The sequence below is a fragment of the Nycticebus coucang genome, chromosome 9 (assembly GCF_027406575.1).
Source record: "Nycticebus coucang isolate mNycCou1 chromosome 9, mNycCou1.pri, whole genome shotgun sequence".
NCBI lineage: Eukaryota > Metazoa > Chordata > Mammalia > Primates > Lorisidae > Nycticebus > Nycticebus coucang.
This window is the reverse complement of record NC_069788.1, coordinates 88,798,269-88,816,840: the sequence shown is the minus strand read 5'-3', so window position 1 is coordinate 88,816,840 and position 18,572 is coordinate 88,798,269. Positions and strand designations below refer to the sequence as shown.

At 48.2% G+C, this 18,572-nt stretch overlaps 1 protein-coding gene across 6 annotated transcripts in view; it reads right to left on the bottom strand.

Annotated features, from left to right (window-relative positions):
• The window catches only part of SYNE3 (spectrin repeat containing nuclear envelope family member 3), a 100,010-nt gene that overhangs the window by 28,385 nt on the left and 53,053 nt on the right, over positions 1–18,572 (bottom strand). For all 6 annotated transcript variants that reach the window (XM_053601520.1, XM_053601523.1, XM_053601519.1 and 3 more), the window contains 6 exons: positions 14,074–14,235; positions 12,409–12,759; positions 8,005–8,141; positions 5,824–5,998; positions 2,200–2,382; positions 824–967 (listed from right to left, as the gene is read on the bottom strand). In XM_053601520.1, coding sequence (XP_053457495.1) covers positions 824–967; positions 2,200–2,382; positions 5,824–5,998; positions 8,005–8,141; positions 12,409–12,759; positions 14,074–14,235 — 1,152 coding nt within the window. The remainder of the gene's footprint in view (positions 1–823; positions 968–2,199; positions 2,383–5,823; positions 5,999–8,004; positions 8,142–12,408; positions 12,760–14,073; positions 14,236–18,572) is intronic.

Sequence of the window (18,572 nt, the reverse complement as noted above, 5' to 3'; positions counted from 1 at the left end):
TATGGGATTGTTGGCTTTTTTCATGTGGATTAATTTGAGTTCTCTATAGATCCTAGTTATCAAGCTTTTGTCTGATTGAAAATATGCAAATATCCTTTCCCATTGTGTAGGTTGTCTCTTTGCTTTGGTTGTTGTCTCCAGAAATGGGGATATTTTTAAAAATCAGACAAAAATATCCTAGGACACTATGAAATAAACTCTGCTACAGAACTAGACTGCATCTCAGGGACAAACTACTCACAGCTGGACTGGTACTTGTCTTCTTGTCATAAAGAAGCATATCCTAATTGTGTTGCCCCAAATTCACCATCTTTAATGTCTTTCCAAGAACACTCTCAATTTATGTGTGAGCTGTGCTTGAGTTTTAAAAAGATAATTGTGCATCACACGCATTTTAAAAACTGGCAAGCCTGTTATCCAGCCAGCAATTACCAGTGACCAGCCTACTTACAGTCCACAAGTGTTTTAAAACATTTATTCTTCATCACCAAATTGGTTTGTTTAACTGAAAGTCTCTGGACTCACCAGGAGTACTCAATAGCAGAGAAATTTTAAAAACAAATGCCAGTGTCAGACTTTGGAACTGAGGAGTAAGCAGATAGCTTATCATTTTGTTAGGCTCAAGAATCAGTAAATTGAGGCCAGGAACCATCAGATAAAAAGGCGGAGATTCTGTTGATGTGAAAGGTCAGATCTCAAGGTAGAGTCCAAATCCCTGGCTCAAGCTAGCTGCTGCTTTGCTGGTTACTGCTAGAGGAAGGGGATGTTTCTAGGTGTAGCTGAGCACCTGGGCAGGGGTGACTCGGGCCCCACAACCTCTTACCTGCAACCTTGAGAGCTGGGCCTGTTTTCCAGGAAGGTCCCGCTGCAGCCCATTCTCAGCTTGGACCCTGACTTGGAGGTCCACGAGCTTCCTCTGCAAGGGCTTGAAAGCAGCTCCAAAGTCTTTGTGCTGAGTAAGCAAGCTCTGCAGAGACATAGACCAGGCAGCAGGCACATTAGAAGCTTTCTTCACAGGCACATTGTTGGAAGACCTGACCCTTGCAGCCAAGCTGCCCTTGGTCTTGGGCAGGTCATACTGACTTAGGTGCCACCTACTCTAAGGAGCCTTCACGAAATCCTGATGGGGTTGGCTGTCTCTCCTTGGAGTCAGCATAGTGTCTAACACTTACACCATACCCCTCTAGAAGAGGGGCTGACAAGCTACGTCCCTCCACACACCACCCAAATCCCATCAGAGGCCTGTTTTTGTGAATAAAGTTTCATTGGCACACAGCTGCACCCATTCATTTTTAGCCGCTTTCGTGCCACAGGGCCAGAGCTGAGTAGCTGCAGCAGAGACCACCTGCCCTGCCAACACCAAAACCTTCACCATCTGGCCCTTCCCAGAAACACTTCTCAAACCCTTGCTCTGGAATAGCACTGTGATACCTCCTGGAAATTGCCTATTTATTTGTCTTCACCACCAGACTGCGAGCATTTGAGGGTAAAGACCTTGGCTTTCTTCATGACCCCCAGCTCCTAGAACTGTACCTGCTGATTGTGACGACAGTGCACAGGAGCTGAGCTCGAGAGCGGAGTCTGGCCCTGCCACTCATAGACCAGGAGCTACTTCCTTGACCATCCTGCCTCAGTTTCTTCATGTATAAAACAGGGAAAGTAAGAGCACTTTCCTCATAGTGTTCTTACTTGCATCGGATAAGATCGATGATTTGAAGCTCTTAACAAGTTCCTCGCCCATAATCCATGTCTGTAGATCAGAGCTGTTACTGTCATCACCATTAGAGACTCAGCAGACATTTGTTACATAAAATAAGCTGCTCACAACATGCCTGCCATGTCTTTGACTTCATATAGTCATTTAGAAATGCGTCACTGATAAAACTAGCTTCCAGCTCTATGGTAGCTGAAAGTTTATGAGTACTTTTACCTGCATTTTCTTATGTGCCTATCCCCCAGCTTTCTGCAGAAAACTGGGCTTGCTTCAGTCCAGCTGCAATGCAGAGATGGTTGGAAGGCAGACAGGTGAGCAGAGAATCGGTTAGAGGGACCACACAAGAGTCCTACCCAGTTTATACGTGAGGAGCCTGAGGCAAATGGGGGAGCTGAGATCAGAACACAGGGCGCCCACCTGCCTGGAAGGGTGGCCCCAGACCAGTGCCAGGCTCGAGTCCTAAGCAGATGCCCAGTGACGCCCACCTGCAGTTTGCTTTTCCTCTGCAGAAGACTGTTATGCAGCAGGTCTCTGTCCCTCACGGAACTTGCCACCTGCTCCAGGAGAGCTGTGGCTCTCTCCGGGCCAAAGACGCTGACCAGCAGCTCTCTCTTCAGCTGCAGCATCGTCAGCTGCTCTCTCAGGCGGGCGCTTTCCGTCAGGGCTGCCTGTGGAGACAAGGCCTCCATTAACCACAGGGCTCGGGAGCAGAGCCAGCAGCACGCCTGTTCTGGCTGCAACTTCTCAGGAAGCTGCACCTTTGTGCTGGTGTCCGAGGAACAGCAAACCTAAATAGAAACATGAGCTGGCAGGAATGCGCTGGGCAGATCCTGAATGTCAAGGCCAACTTTTGTTCCTCTCTCACCTCCCACGTTCATCTTGGTATGAGTATCCACCTCCTACGTGTCTCAAAAACCTGACACCTCTCCCTTGCCACTGCTGCAGCTTTGGCACAACCTCAGCCTCTCAGTCAGCCCCCCAGAATCGACCCTCCACATGCAGGTGAACCCAGACCTAACCAGTTTGATCCTCTACTCGGTGACCCCCCCATCACTGACAACCATGAGACACCTCCCCCCCCCAGCATCATTTTGGACACTCTGAAGGGGGTTATGGGCCTGGGAAGCACCATCAGGGGGAACCCAGGAAGACTTCCCAGAAGGGGTGACCCCTCAACAGAGTGCTGCTAATGGTGATGTGTGGGAGCTTGCCAGACAAAGAGGGGACCCAAAGTGACTCAGAAGCCTCATGTTATGGCAGCTGGATCTCACACAGCCTGAACTCTGCTCTCCTTCAGGAAATCTGCCCTGACCATGTTCCCAGCCCACACTCACTCTGTGTGCCCCAAAGCCCTGCAGCCCTGTAGCCTGAACCAAGTTGCATTAGCTTAGCACTTCGGGCTTCTCAACCAAGGATCATGGGTTCTGGAGATTTGTCTTCAACTGGCAAGAGGCCTTCTATTTTATACTTGATGACGTTACTTAGAACTCACTCTCAGACTTAAGACTCTTAGGTGGGCATGGGACTGGGAGAGGAAGAACAAAGATTCCAGCTCAGGTAAGTAACATCCATCTAGACAGAGAATGATCATTTTCCTAAGCAAAGTCTGACCTATTGCTGCGGGAGTTCAAGGCAGCAGTGAAAATTCCCGGTTGAGGAATCAAATGCTGTCTTGGAGGAGGCTATATAACCACGGCTGACGCAGCTATTCTGGTGTGACCTGCACGTGAAAGCACTTGGCCGTGGTCAGTGACACAGACGTCGAGCCTCTCCCTGGAGGGAAGTCTCATCCTCTTTTCACCAAGCCCAGACAGTATGATGAGGGTTAAGAAGTTAGTCCAGAAAGTTGCAATTGTGAGTTTGGATTATGTCCTAGCTGGGAGGCCTTGGGCAGTTGTGAAACTGAGTTTCCTCTTTTGTAAAATAGGCTCCCTGGCTTTAATCCCTCACCTGCAAAATGAGGAGGAAAATGGTAGAAATGGAAACCAAAAAATGTATACTTAGATATCCAACCTACGTTAATTACAGCAGTGAAAAATGAGAAGCCACCTAATCTCTAATTGTGGCTCCACTGAATTATGGCACACTCCAAAATGAAACGTTATACCGCAACGTTATCACTTTTATTTGAACAATTTTAAATTATGCTGAGAAAAACCTCAAATGCATGGAGTGAAAATATAAGAATAAACAACTATATAACATGATCCTAAATGCATAGAAATTATAATTAATTCATTAAATCTTCTGTCTATAGGTGACCATACCTCATGGAAATGCCTAGATGGATTTTATCAGATATAAAATGTAGGTTGGGGATTTTCTGACCTAAAATTGAGGTTTGTGGCACATATGAAATCCACTTTGGGGAGCCCTGAGGAGTGCCTCAGAAAGATGGATCATCATCCTTTGGAGCATGGGCCCTTGGAAAGAAGGTCTATACCCTGAAGTTTACAAACTATGGAGAGAGAAAATATATCCTTATTCCAACATGAGCCCCAAATGGAAAATCACAGGGTAGACACTCCAAAATGCAGGCATGGGTCTTTGCTGGCATAGTTATGCAGGAGAATGGGGGCCAATGCTGGTAACTGGTTCTCCTCATAATACCAAGTCAGACAAAAAAGTGATGGAAAGAGTGCCCAACATGTCAACAGTGGCCCTATGGCTCAGAATATTATGGGAGACTCAGCACCTATAACTCAGTGGTTAGGGCGCCGGACACATAAACCAGGGCTGGTGAGTTTGAATCCAGCTTGGGCCTGCTAAATAACAATGACAACCACTACAAAAAAATAGCTAGGCGCTGTGGTAGGTGCCTGTAGTCCCAGCTACTTGGCAGGCTGAGGCAAGAGACTCGCTTAAGCCCAAGAATTGGAGGTTGCTGTGAGCTGTGACGCAACAGCACTCTACTGAGGGAGAGAGAGAGAGAGAGAGAGAGAAAGAAAGAAAGAAAGAAAGAAAGAAAGAAAGAAAGAAAGAAAGAAAGAAAGAAAGAAAGAAAGAAAGAAAGAAAGAAAGAAAGAAAGAAAGAAAGAATATTATGTGAGCTTTTTCTTTCTTCTTCACACATCTTTACCTTCTCTGAGTAGGTATGCCTTTTCAAATCAGAATAAAAATTAATATAAAATGAGGGCTTACACCTGACACACATTTGCATCTCTTTCCACTCTAGTGTTTAAGAATCTCTGGACACAAGAGCTTTTTATAGATTTTGGAGCTCCATACCACAAGCAGTATGTATGGGCATATCAGAGCCACCGTGGTGACAGGCATTGTGCCAGCCACTGTCAGCTGCTCATCACACAGACATCCTCTTTTTCCCACACCAGGATTTTGTTTGGGTGGCTAAGTGCCCAGCGCCAGGGCGATGAATGTAATTGATACAAGACATCACCCAACCCCACTCTCCTCAGCTGGTGCTTGGTGCAGGTGTGGTCAGATGACCTTGACTAATCAGCAGTGGAGGGATGCATGCCAGGCCTCTGAGAAGGGTTTGTCTCCCTGTTGAAGGACAGACGTGGCCATGAAGAGCATCCCTGTGTGTATATGTGGTATTCATGGGGTATGTATGGAGCAGCAGCAGCCATCCTAGGGCCATGAAGGGAGACCTGGCTTAGAGCTACATAGGGCCTGTGGTCCTGATACACTGCAGAGGTGTTAAGTTGGCCCCAGACTGCCTGAATGTCTCTGCGTTTGAAGCCACTGGTGTCAGATTTCTGGTTCCCTGTGGCCACAGTAAAGGTAATGTCCTGATACACTGCTCTCTCTGGCACTGCTAATGCTTCCCAGAGGACTGCCTATAGCAGGGTCGCCATGGAAGGGGAGATGCCTGTTGGTGGGGGAGGGCCTGTGTGAGGTCACACGAGGCAGCAGGCTTCCCCTTCTACTCAGGAGCCAAGAAGATGGCCTTGGTCACTGTAAACAGACAAGCATTGACACTTCTTGTGCACTTAGGACTCCCCAGACACGCTGCCATCAGCTCCCCCCAGATGTCTGGGGGAGCAGGGAGCACATCTTTCCCTGAGAGGGTGGCTGAAAGTGCCACACCTGGCCAGCAGCCCACTCCCAGCCACACTGGTCAGCCCTCCCAGCAGGACCCCAGTTACCTCGATCTGGGGCAAGAAGGTGTAGAGGGAAGGCAGGTCTGGCAGGCTGGTGGTCACCTCCAGGAGCCGCTGGGCCAGGGCCTTCCACAGCTGCAGATCCTGCGGAGGCCGCTGGAAACGCTGCCATAGCTCTGTCCCTGTGGCATTGCGCAGCCTGGTACTCTTCCCCTTCAGACTGTGAGGACCGATGTGGAGGGCAGAAGCCGAGAGAGGAGAGAGTGGGCTCAGGCCAGGGTGAGCCCTCTGTTGGACCCAGGGGCTCACTGTGCACTGCTCGCTCCTATCCCACAGGTGCTGGAAGCATCTGTGGCAACAGACTCAAGATAGAGATGGAAGATCAATACGAAAAGCTGCTTCGGGCCCTCCTGAGGACAGACACTGGGGCTCCCTGGGACCTGTAGACACTTTGCTAAATCACATACACGAGAGCCCTCTGCTTCGGACCAGGTGTTTGGACTCAGACAAACCAGCTGTGTGACCTTAAATGGCTTAACAACAGTGAGCCTCTGTGTTCTCATCTATGAAATGGGTAACACAATACCCCTCTCATAGTCTCTGATGGAAGTATTAGATGAGAAAACAGATGAAGACTTCTGGTAATAGAAGACTAGTTAATTCAGACTTGCCTTCTCATTGAAGACAAAAATAAACAAGCAAAATGCTTGATCAAAATTTTATTTTTTATTTTTATTTTTTTTTTTTGTAGAGACAGAGTCTCACTTTATGGCCCTCGGTAGAGTGCCGTGGCCTCACACAGCTCACAGCAACCTCCAACTCCTGGGCTTGAGCGATTCTCTTGCCTCAGCCTCCCGAGTAGCTGGGACTACAGGCGCCCACCACAACGCCCAGCTATTTTTTGGTTGCAGTTTGGCCGGGGCCGGGTTTGAACCCGCCACCCTCGGTATATGGGGCCGGCACCTTACAGACTGAGCCACAGGCGCCGCCCCAAAATTTTAAAATTAATAAATAACAGAAATGTGACTCTAACATCCAAAGCTACATTGACCCTGAAGGCATTTGTCAATCTGGAAAAGTAGCTGCAAAACTGAGCTGGGGTCTGGGCAGCCTCTCAGGGAAAGGACCCACCAAAGGTGGCAAATTCTGACAACTGCACCTCACATTAAGCTGGGACCCAAAAGGTCCATGTCCTCAGAATAAAAGTGTACTGCAAGAAGGATAGTCTGCAAATAGGCTGAGAGCCCAGCCTCGTGGCCGGGGAGTCACAAGCCTTGAAGATAAATTATGGAGACCCTAGATGGGTCCTGCCTGCCTCCAGGTACCTGGCAAAAAAATGAAGTCTTCCTTGAGTAAAATACTGTCATAAGGCTAGGCCTATCTAATTTCTACAAAATACTTTTCCAAATATAATGTCCAGCACCCAATCATAGATAACCAGCACCAATAAAGAAACCAGAGGGAGGGAACGACTCTCCCACTCTGTCCCATGACTTGCTTTGTACACAGGATATCCAACCTCCCACTCCCAGCTGTGTCCTGCAGGGGACTGAGGCCACTGCCCCAGTTTTACAGATGAGGGGCCTGAGCACAACTGTGGTGGGTGAATGACTCACAGCAAAGGCAGGAACTCCCCCTGTTTGTTCTGAAGGGCCACCCTGTGTCAGGCAGAGGCATGAGTTGCCTACAGCCACCTGGACAGTTGTACTGTGTTCAAACACCTCTGAGAACCACATAGTGGAAACAGCTATAGATCCTAAACCTACGCTTTGCTCATTTCCACATGTGGAGGCTGTTTGAACTGAGGCTCTTTGCTGAGCTAGGAAGCCAAGGGCCCTGCTGTGCCTGAGCCTCAGGCTGAGGGGCAGGCGGAGGCCAGTCTGCAGACAAGCCCAGTGTTAAACAGAGGGCAAGGGGATGGGGTTTGTCTACTGAAAAGCCCTCCCTTTGCACTACTACCCCTCCCAATGGTGAACTGCATAAGGAGATGAGATAGAAATGGGTGAAACGGGCCTTCATGGACAAAAGCAAAGTCCAGGCCTCTGTCTAGGAGCAAAGCAGTCACAGAGAGCAGGGTGTGAGACCCCATGATAGCCAGTCGCTGAGAGGTGCAAGAACTTGTAAAGAGTCACCAGGCTACAAAAGAAAGCAAGCCCGTGCTCCAGAGATGGGGGAATGTGGTTCAAGCATGTCCTGAGTCCCACCCGCCTCGGCCCTCCCACAAACCTCTGATACTCCTGGATGGCAGCGACCACGCTGTCGGAGAGTGGCTGCAGGTCATGGGGGAAGACGATGACCTCCTTCAGCTGGGCCTGCAGCCAGTCCACCCGGGGCTCCTCCGAGGCCAGCGCCGTCCGAGTTGCCTATAGTACATGGAACACACCAGGGACAGGGTGAGGGTCCTCAGTGGGATGGGGTGGTGGGTACAGAAGGGTAACCAGTAGGGTGGGCCCGGGTGAGAGAAAACTGTCACCAAGGGCAGGGACGGGGGGCCCCACCCTCAGCCCACTCCCTGCTCTCCTGCCTCCCACTCCTGGTGACCTGGAGCCCTTATTGTCACTGAGCTACAGTTTTGCTCTTACTCACCCCTGATCTCCCAGCATTTTCATGAGGAACACCAGGGCCTACTAATACAGATAACATTGACCCTTAATGCTGAGTGCTACAGGCGACCCATTCATTTAAGCTTCACAACAATCCTAGGAGGTTAGTCTCCAGGTCCACATGGTATTCAGAAGGAAATGAGTTTTCTGGGGGTTGCAGAGTCCCTAAATGGTGGACCTGACATCATAGCTGGGCCTTTGCATGCAGCTAAAGGTGCCCTGTGAGCCCTGTTATTATTCTTGGCAGACCTGGAAGATATCTGCACTGACTATTCCCAAACTGTTTCACTCCACTGTGTTCAGACACTTCAGATGCAGTCTTTCCCTGCTCTCCTGACAAGTTTGGAGTTTGACCTTGACTAGCAGGACACCGGCCCCTTGCTGGGAGGCAGGGTGGGGGAGTGGAGAGAACACGGGTTTTGGCACCACACAGAGCTGTCCTGGAAACCCACCTCTACCTTTTCCTAGCTGTGTGACGTTGGGCTGTTACCTTATCAATGAAATGGGGCCACCTTGCCAACCATGTGGGCTGCGTGGTAGTGACAAGGTGGTTGTACACAGACGGGTGCCGTGGAGCCCCGAGCCTGTGCTTCTGCCCTTCTGGACAATGCTTTTTTTTTTTAGTTTCTGATTTTTTATAATTAATTATTATTATTTTTTTTTTAGAGACGGGGTGTTTTTCTGTCACCCAAACTAGAGTCAAGTGGCATTAACGTTGCTCACTGCAACCTCAAATTCCTGGGCTCAAGCAGTCCACCTGCTTCAGCCTCCAGAGTAGGTGGGACTACAGGAGCCACCACCTCAGCCTCTGCCCAGTCCCTCTTAGCTTAGCCTGGGGTGAGACAGGGATCAGAGTGCTAAGCCTAAGGGAGAAAGGTCAAATAGAGGGACTTGAGGCATTGGCTGAGGCAGCAAGGGACCTGGCCACCAGCACTGTTCATCCTCAAAGATGTTCCTGCCGCTATTCAATTAGTTAGCAAATGTAATGACGTCTATGAAAGAGTTCCCAGAAGATCAAACGCAATCGGTCGCAATGAACGGGCAGCTTATAAACCATTCATGAAGAAGCCCTGCAGGGCAGTGTCCGGAGAGCAGGGATTCTGCCCAGGTAGGGCAGGGGTGTGGAGGGCACGCAGGGCCATGCGCTGCCTCTAGAGAGAGGCCTGCCCAGACCACAGGAAGGCCAAACACTGACCTGAGGCCCTCAGTCCTGAATGAGCCACAGCAAAAGGGAGGCTGCCCTGTGGCTTGGTGACCTGGATAAGCACGACCCCTCCCCCCTTTTTTTTGAGACACTCTGTCACTCTGTTGCCCTGGGTAGAGTGCCGGGGCATCATCATAGCCCACAGCAACCTCAAACTCCTGGGTCCCAGTGATCCTCTTACCTCAGCATCATGAGTAGCTATAACTACAGGCATCTACCACAGCGCCTGGAGAGTTTTTCTATTTTTTTTTTTTTTGTAGAGAGGGGTCTCACTCTTGCTCAGGCTGTTGTTTAACTCCTGAGCTCAGGCGATCTACCTACCTCAGCCTCCCAAAGTGCTAGGATTACAGGCATGAGCCACTCCATGAGCTATTGCATGACCCCCCCTTGAGGCTCAGCTTCCTGCTTGTGAAACCATAGGCTGGTTGTCTGACCTCTCTCGCTTCAGTTTCCTTGTCTTCATAGGCACATGCCATATGCGTACCTATAACCATTTTCAGTTTGCCAACTGCCTGGGGGCCTGAGAAGGTGAGCCCTGCTAGGTAACTGTATTTCCTGACCCAACTGGATCAGCCACAATACCACCTTGATTTCAACCCCAGCTACTAAAAGTCTCCCTCAAATGGGTGACAGTCCTGTCCTGGTCACCAGAGGGACATCACAAATCACTCCTGGCCCCTTCTTCTCTAAGAGGAGGGTGGAAAGGTCAGCAGTGGTCACAGCCTGATGATCGCCGATGTCCACTTTCCTGTCTCTTTCATTGCGTTAATTTTCTAAAACATGTCACTGAGCTGACACAGTGACATGTACTCTTGGCTGGGTACAACGGCTCACACCTGTGATCCCAGCACTTTGAAAGACCAAGGCAGGAGGATTGCTTCAGACCAGGAGTTTGAGACCAGCCTGGGCAAGAAAGTGAGACTCCATCTCTACAAAAAAAATATTTAAAAATTAACCAGGCATGGTGGTGGCTCCTGTAGTCCCACCTACTCTGGAGGCTGAAGCAGGTGGACTGCTTGAGCCCAGGCATTTGAGGTTGCAGTGAGCAACGTTAATGCCACTTGACTCTAGTTTGGGTGACAGAAAAACACCCCGTCTCTAAAAAAAAAATAATAATTAATTATAAAAAATCAGAAACTAAAAAAAAAAAGCATGTGCCCTTGAGTCAGACTGCTTGGGTTTAAGTACAAATCCTTGCCTCCCCTGCAGGGTGTATGAACACAGGAAAATTGTCTAACCTTTCTTGCTTCAGTTTCCTTGTCCACACAGGCTGTCAGAACAGCTCCCACTGGGCAAATAAAAACCTTTACTGTAGTGATTTGGGAGATGAACATGACCCTTACAGACACTCGTCAGGTGTTCTTTCAACTGATGCCCTAGCACAATATGCTTTCCCTCAAGTTTGCCTGCTTCTATTACAAAAATGAAAATGGAGAGAGGGAAAGTCATATATATATATGTATATACACACATATATACATGATTTTATATATATACATATCTGTACACACACACACATATATATATAATTACAGCATGAATGCTAATTTAAGAACTAAAGGGTTTAGTAATAGACTCTGAAGTTCCCTTTCATTGATTTCTGGTTAGACAGGACTTGATCATAACTGAGGTAACACCTGAATCAGATGAGGCAAAGAGACCTTGTAGGAGGGTAGTTTCTAGAAACAGCCCAGCATGGGCAAGTACCTATGTCTTCCCTAAAACTCCCTGAGATGGAACGTGGCAGGGCTTTCCCAGCCTCTCCCACTCCCCCCAATTCTATGTGAAGCTCATGGTAAAAGCTGATACTTTCTGAGCCCAGACTTTGTGGCAGATGCTATCTGAGCACGTTTTTGGCTTTCACATGTCCACCTCCCTAGTTAGCAAGAAGAGAAATCAGGACTTGAACCCAGGCCATCTGGTCCTAAAGTTCCGGTCTTTAACCAGTGCACTACACCATCCCCAGTGAGGCAGACAGTTCTAGAAGGGAGATAGTTCTTTCTGTGGGGAGATGGTCATGGCAGGGTAATCTTGTCTGCTACAGGACTGAATAAAAAGAGAGCCCTGAAGTGTGCAAACACTTGGTTTCTTCCTATAAAAATATTTTTTTCACATAGGCAAAGATTAGAAGGGAGAAAAAACGATAGAACAATCATGACAGAGTAGAGGTAAGATCTAGGATGACTTTCCTTCTAGATCTTTCCTTTAATGGATTTGTGAAACTGAGTTAATAATAAATGAAGAGGGGGTGGGCGGAGTCGTTGATTCTTATTTCAACTCTTTGTCCACAAGTCAAGCCTCCCACGAGCGCACACAGGGCAGGGAAGGGCAGGTGTCCTCTGCCCAGACTTCATGTCTAGGTCTGGAGCCCTCCCTGCCCTCCCACTGTGGCATGTGCTGCTTGACCGCCAGGACCCCCATTGTGTTTGTTCCTCATCATCTCTACATTAAGAGTTTCCCCTTCTGACCTAACACTCCCCGTTCACACTGAGGAAGCCCTTTCCTCATCCCTCCATTGGGCAAGACAGTGGCTTCCAGGCCCAAACCTGGCTGCTGATTCACCTCTGGTCTTATTTATTCACCAGCTGCCATGTGGCCCTGGGGTCGTTGGGGACAGAAGGAAACCTCTCCAGGCCTCAGTTTCTTCATCCAGAGAATGAGAATAAACACCCAATTTGTCTATTACCCCCTCAGGGAACTTAGATGCCAAAGACCCAGGATGTGGAGTGAGGGTGCTCAAGGTCTAACAAGGAGCTTGGAGCAGCAGCACCCTGAGGCACAGACAGCACCTGGACTGCCCTGTGGCGTGGCCCAGCACCTCACCGAGAAGCATCTCCAGCGGGCCACCAGCTCATCCTCTGTCTCCGCCTCCACCGCCACTGGCTCCAGGCCCTCCTGGGCCAACCTCTGCAGGCCCTCCCTGAACTCGCCCAGCTCCGCCTCCAGCCGTCTGATCTGCTGCTCACAGGCTCCCCTGGATGCCAGCAGGCCCTGCAGCCTCTCCTCCTCCTCCTGCCCGAGGAGGCGCAGCTTCTCCAGGACTTTCCTCATCTCCTCCAGTTCCCCAGTGATCTTCTCCGCACCCAGAGGGGATGTGTTCTGAATGACCCCCACGGACTGCTCCTCCAGCCGCTTCAGAGACTCCTTGCCCCTGGGGAAGTCTTTGAAGATATCCTGAAGGAGGCAATAGTAGACAGGAAAAAGTGTGTGTGTGGGGGGGGGGGGGGAAACATGCTGCATTTTCCAGAGCAGACCTGGGAATGCCGTGCAGAACACTAATTCCTAGATCCTGGTTTAGAGACCAAGAGGGGCCTTCCCAAGGGGTGGCTGTCTGCCTTGGAACAGTGACTGGCAACCTGCGAACATTCCTTCCCCTTTTTCAATTCATCTGACCAAGTCAAGGAGAAAATCTCTGTTGGGTGCTTCTCTGTATTTAACCCTTCCTGACATTTGCTTTCTTCCTTTTTAACAAAGAGAGAGGTGGCCTTAAGCTCAGCACCTTAAGCCGGTGACACTGTAGATTCTGACAGGACCTACTGGCCTCATTTGGTTTCATTGTATTTATTTACAATTTATTTATTTACAATGTATTTATGTAAATAAATACAATTATCTACTGATTATGAATGGATGGATGGTACTGGACTTACCAAAATATGACAGTGATATATGTTTTCTCTTTCAACAAATGATCATCAGCTCTTTAAAAGGCTAGTCAATTTAAATACAAATATTTAAAAAATAGTACAGGATGCTGCATTATTGTTTAAAAAATTATAAAGTGTGGGCAGCGCCTGTGGCTCAAAGTAGGGCGCTGGCCCCATATGCCGGAGATGGCGGATTCAAACTCAGCCCCAGGCAAAAACTGCAATATATATATATATATATATATAGTGGTCCTTGAATTATTGAAGATAATCTACCCACTCACTTTACAGAGGGACTCAGGCACGCATTAAGACCAAGTGAGAAAGGCCAGAGGAAACCCAGCTTCCTCCCCACAGGTCTGATGCGTGACACCTTCCCCTTTGTGTGACACCCGACTTCTGACTAGATGATTCTTCATCAGGGGTGGGGACAGGAGAGGAGGGTCTGTCCTGCAGACGGCAGGATGGTCAGCAGCATTCCAGGTCTCCACCCACCAGAGGCCAGTGGCAGCACCTGCCCTAAGTTGTGACAAATAAAAATGTCTCTAGACAGTGCAAAATGCCTCCCATTTTAGACCCACAGACCTAAGCCATGCCACTGTGGTCCTGGGTTTCCAAATGCCCTGCTGGCTCCAGAGATTTCCATTAAAGCAGCCCAGGCCCCAAACACTTTGTACTAGATTCCACGCTTCTCCTCTTGAGGGTCTGTGTGCCATGGATATCTGTGTCTCCTGTGGCACCAGCACTGTCCTATTAATAAACTATAACATAGAACTCACAGTGGGGGCACCCACTCAGCAGATACCTTAGACCACTCTGGTCTAGACACAGCAGGCATTACCTGCAGTGCGGAGAGGCGCTGCGGGGTGGGCAGCTGGCAGCTCCGCCCCAGGCAGCTGTTCATCTTCTCTACCACGGCCTTTAGCCACAGCTGGAACTCATCCACGTCTGCCTGGTACTGTGCATGCTCCAGGGCCATCCGCTCCAGCAGGTCCACCCGGCCCTGTGGGAGGGAAGAACCACCAGCCATGAGGGCTCCATCCCAGTCTGCCCCTGGCCTTTGAGGCCAGGAAACCTTCAGCCTGCCTCTGTGTGTGTGTGTGTGCATGTGTGCAGTGTGTTGAGGGTAGATACAGCCAAGCCTAAGCCCTTCCATTGAATACAAGGAGATCATAGATGCTCTGTTCTGCCATATCAACCAGTATTTTGCAATCTTTTTTATCCCACACACACTTGAACCTACAGTTCCACAGCACACTTAAATTATGTTGATTTTAAAAAAGTTTAAAAAAAAAATAAAAGAATATACTTACTGTGCTTTGAACTTCTTTCAAAAATAATTTAATTAATGATCTTTAAAGATTTTCACATTACACCGGTTGAAAATCACTGGTATAAGCAATATAAGACTCTTAGCTTTGGAGACCAAAGCATGTTAGCACTGGGCTCTGCCAGCTCTGCAGCCATGTCCTAGTAATGGCGCTAAAGACTGGGACGTGGTAACAGCAGTGACCACAGCAACATTAACACCACTACGACTACTATGTAACACCAAGGTGCTGGGCACTGGCCCTAAAAACTTTACATGTATGATCTCATGAACTCTCTTGACCACCCCACAGAGTGCCACCAATCTGACAGATGAAGACTAGGACATAGAGAGGTCAAGGGACTTGTCCAACGTCACCTAGATGGGAAATTGCTAAGATCGTAGCTCCAATACACAACAGTGTTTACAGCATATGCAAATAACTGACAAGCAATTCCCATTTCCTCATGATGTTCACTGCATGGGTTGGAATCATCTGTATTTTCAGCCAGTCCCACCAAAGGTCTGACCATACAGGGGCAAGATGATAGTCTGAGGTGGCTGACATTTAGGGAAATGACAGTGTCCCTGCTATCAGACCTATTATGCTCCTAGAGACTTAGTTTTTCAAACATTCCCTGATTACAGCACCATCTCCTTAAACCCCTCAACGGCTCCAAATCTAAGCTCCAAAGCCAGGGCTGTGGCCCCAACCCAGGCCCAGCCTTGGGTATGTAATTAACCCTCTGGGCCTGAGTCTGCTTATCTGTCTGATGCAGTTACAACAGGTCCTGCCTCATTGGGGTGCAAAGAGATGAAATGAGTCAGAGTTCACGGAAGCCCTAGAACAGTGTCTGGTAGTTAGTAAAACACCCACTAGCTGCAAGCCATTGCTGATCATCCCGACTTCCCCGAGTTCTTCTCACACCTCCAGAGGGTGCCCACTTGGCAATGCTAACCACTAGCCTCCCCTTCTTTCTCCTAAGCCTTGCCCACTACCCCAGGCTGAATTAACAAGTTCCCTCCGGGTTTCCCAAACACTGGGATCCAACTTTACGTGTATCACAGCGCTCGTCTTTGCCATTGTCCCCTGCTGGGGGATGGAGAGGGCCCCACAGACAAGGCTGCCCTTGTTATGTCCTTCTCAGGATATAACAGTCACAGTCTCAGGGCAGGCTCTGTGAATGCATTCTGAGTGGCAGGAGGAATAAACCTCTTTGCCATCAGAGGGGAGTTTTCAAGGAAAGCCAAGAAAAGGTGACTCTCATTTTATAAGCACCTATGCGTGCCTGGAACTTGAAAGCATTAATTAATACTTATTTAATACTCAAAACAATCACAGAAACAAAACACTGCAAATGGCAAATGTCATGGGATGTCATAGGACTTATGTGGGCTTTACAGATGGAATCAAACAGCAAGCGTCCAACTCCTAGATCCCTGCTCGAACCCAGGAGTTGCCAGCCTGTCTCCATCCAGGCCGCATAGAAATGCTTTCAGCTCTGCTTGCCGAATGGTTTCTGTTGCAACTACTCAACAGCTCGTGTGGTACTTATGTTGAAGGACATAAGCAGATAACGTATAAACTATGGCTTTGTTCCAACACTTTAATTATGAACACTGAAATGTGGATATCTTATCGTTTTCACACATCATGACATATTTCACTTTTCATTTTTTCCCCAACCATTTAAAAATGTAAAACACCCTTCTTAGCTCACAGGTTATACAAACAGAAGGTGGATTTGGCATACGAACCATAGTTGGCTGACCTCAGAGCTTTACCATGGAGCCAGGCCATGTCCAGAGGGGTCCTGACCATCTACGAAACTAAGAAAGTTCTCACCTGGGAAGAGCAGACAGACAAGTGGATTTGAAAAACTTCCCTAGCTATTTCTACATGCCTCTCCTCCTTTGAGATGATCCTCCCCAAATCTAGAAATACTGATGCTTTAAACTTTTACAACAAACCAATGGAGAAAATATCCCAATTTTAGAGATGAAGGAGCCCTTCTCTAGTGACCGTTCCTTGAAGAACTAAGTTCTCTTAACACACAGGTGCTGCTTGAATCTGAGTGCGGACCATAACATGGGAGCAGTCTTGTTCATGCTTCCTGCTGGCAGCCCTGAAGTCAGTGGTCAGGGCTGAGGCCTCCCTGGCAGGCTCCCTGGCTGGGTCCCTTTTCCTGAGGGCTCATTTACATCCATCAAAACCCTCCCAAAGAGCATCCTCCATCTACAGGAAAGGCTCATTTATGAAACAAAGTGGTTCAAGAATAACAAGCGGAGACTGGTTGACACTGATGTTGATGGATGTGGCAGGGAAGTGAGCTCCTCCTAAAAGTGCCAGCCAGCAGCTCAACTGTGAATGGTGAGGTGCTGGCACTTAGCGAGGTCCAGAGTAAATAAAAGTCTGCATGAGAGGGAGCAGGCACTCAAGAGTATACGGCAGGCAGGGCAGGGTTCCAGATGAGATCTGTGCCAGCCATAACAACTACAGAGCAGACTCCGGCCTGGCCGGGCCCAGCCACACCGAGGATGACAGGCTGACAAATGGGATGGTGCTCAACCTTTTCATTAGACCAAACAATTAAACCATCTGCAGCCGGGCAGAGTTGTCAGGACTGTCAAAACCTAACCAATTAACACAGTAAGTAAAGCAAGCAAACGGCCCTCAGAATGGGAGAAGATATTTGCAGGTTATGTCTCTGACAAAGGTTTAATGACCAGAATCCACAGAAAACTCAAACGTATAAGCAAGAAAAGAACAAGTGATCCCATCACAGGCTGGGCAAGGGACTTGAAGAGAAACTTCTCTGAAGAAGACAGGCTCACGGCCTACAGACATATGAAAAAATGCTCATCACCTTTAATCATCAGAGAAATGCAAATCAAAACTACCTTGAGATACCATCTAACTCTAGTAAGATTAGCCCATATCACAAAATCCCAAGACCAGAGATGTTGGCATGAATGTGAGAAAAGGGAACACTTCTACACTGCTAGTGGGAATGCAAATTAATACATTCCTTTTGGAAAGATGTTTGGAGAACACTTAGAGATCTAAAAATAGATCTGCCATATAATCCTATAATTCCTTTACTATGTATATACACAGAAGACCAAAAATCACATTATAACAAAGATATTTGTACCAGAATGTTTATTGCAGCCCAATTCACAATTGCTAAGTCATGGAAAAAGCCCAAGTGCCCATTGATCCACGAATGGATTAATAAATTGTGGTATATGTACACCATGGAATATTATGCAGCCTTAAAGAAAGATGGGGACTTTACCTCTTTCATGTTTACATGGATGGAGCTGGAACATATTCTTCTTAGTAAAGTATCTCAAGAATGGAAGAAAAGGTATCCAATGTACTCAGCCCTACTATGAAACTAAATTATGGCTTTCATAGGAAAGCTACAACCCAGTTATAACCTAAGAATAAGGGGAAGGGGAAGGGGGAGAGGGGGGAGGTTGGGCAGAGGGAGGGTGATTGGTGGGATTATACCTGTGGTGCATCTTACAAGGGTACATGTGAAACTTAGTGAATGCAGAATATGATAGTCTTCACACAATAACTAAGAAAGTGCCAGGAAGACTATGTTAACCAGTGTGATGAAAATGTGTTGAACTGTTTATAAAACCAGTGCATGGTGCCCCACGATCGCATTAATGTACACAGCTATGATCTAATACTAATAAAAAAAAAAAAGCCTGACCAATTAACAGGGGTGGTGTGGACTTATGTCTCTCTGAAGGGCTGTACCAATAGCTATGATTCATGGCCACGGTGCCAGGCAGACAAGCCTCCTATGGAAGCCACCAGGGGAAGCAGGGAGATGGAGGATGCGCTGTTGGCCTGGCCTTTCTGAAAGTAGAATCAGCTGGTTAAAAAGACCCAGCCCAACAGCCAGCCTGCTCTGTCTTTATTTCCCTTGCAAAAGCTTTGGGTTGAAATTGGCCTGCTGCTCCTCTCTGGGCCTCACCTGGTGGCCTAATCAATAATCTCCCTCCAGGGGTTG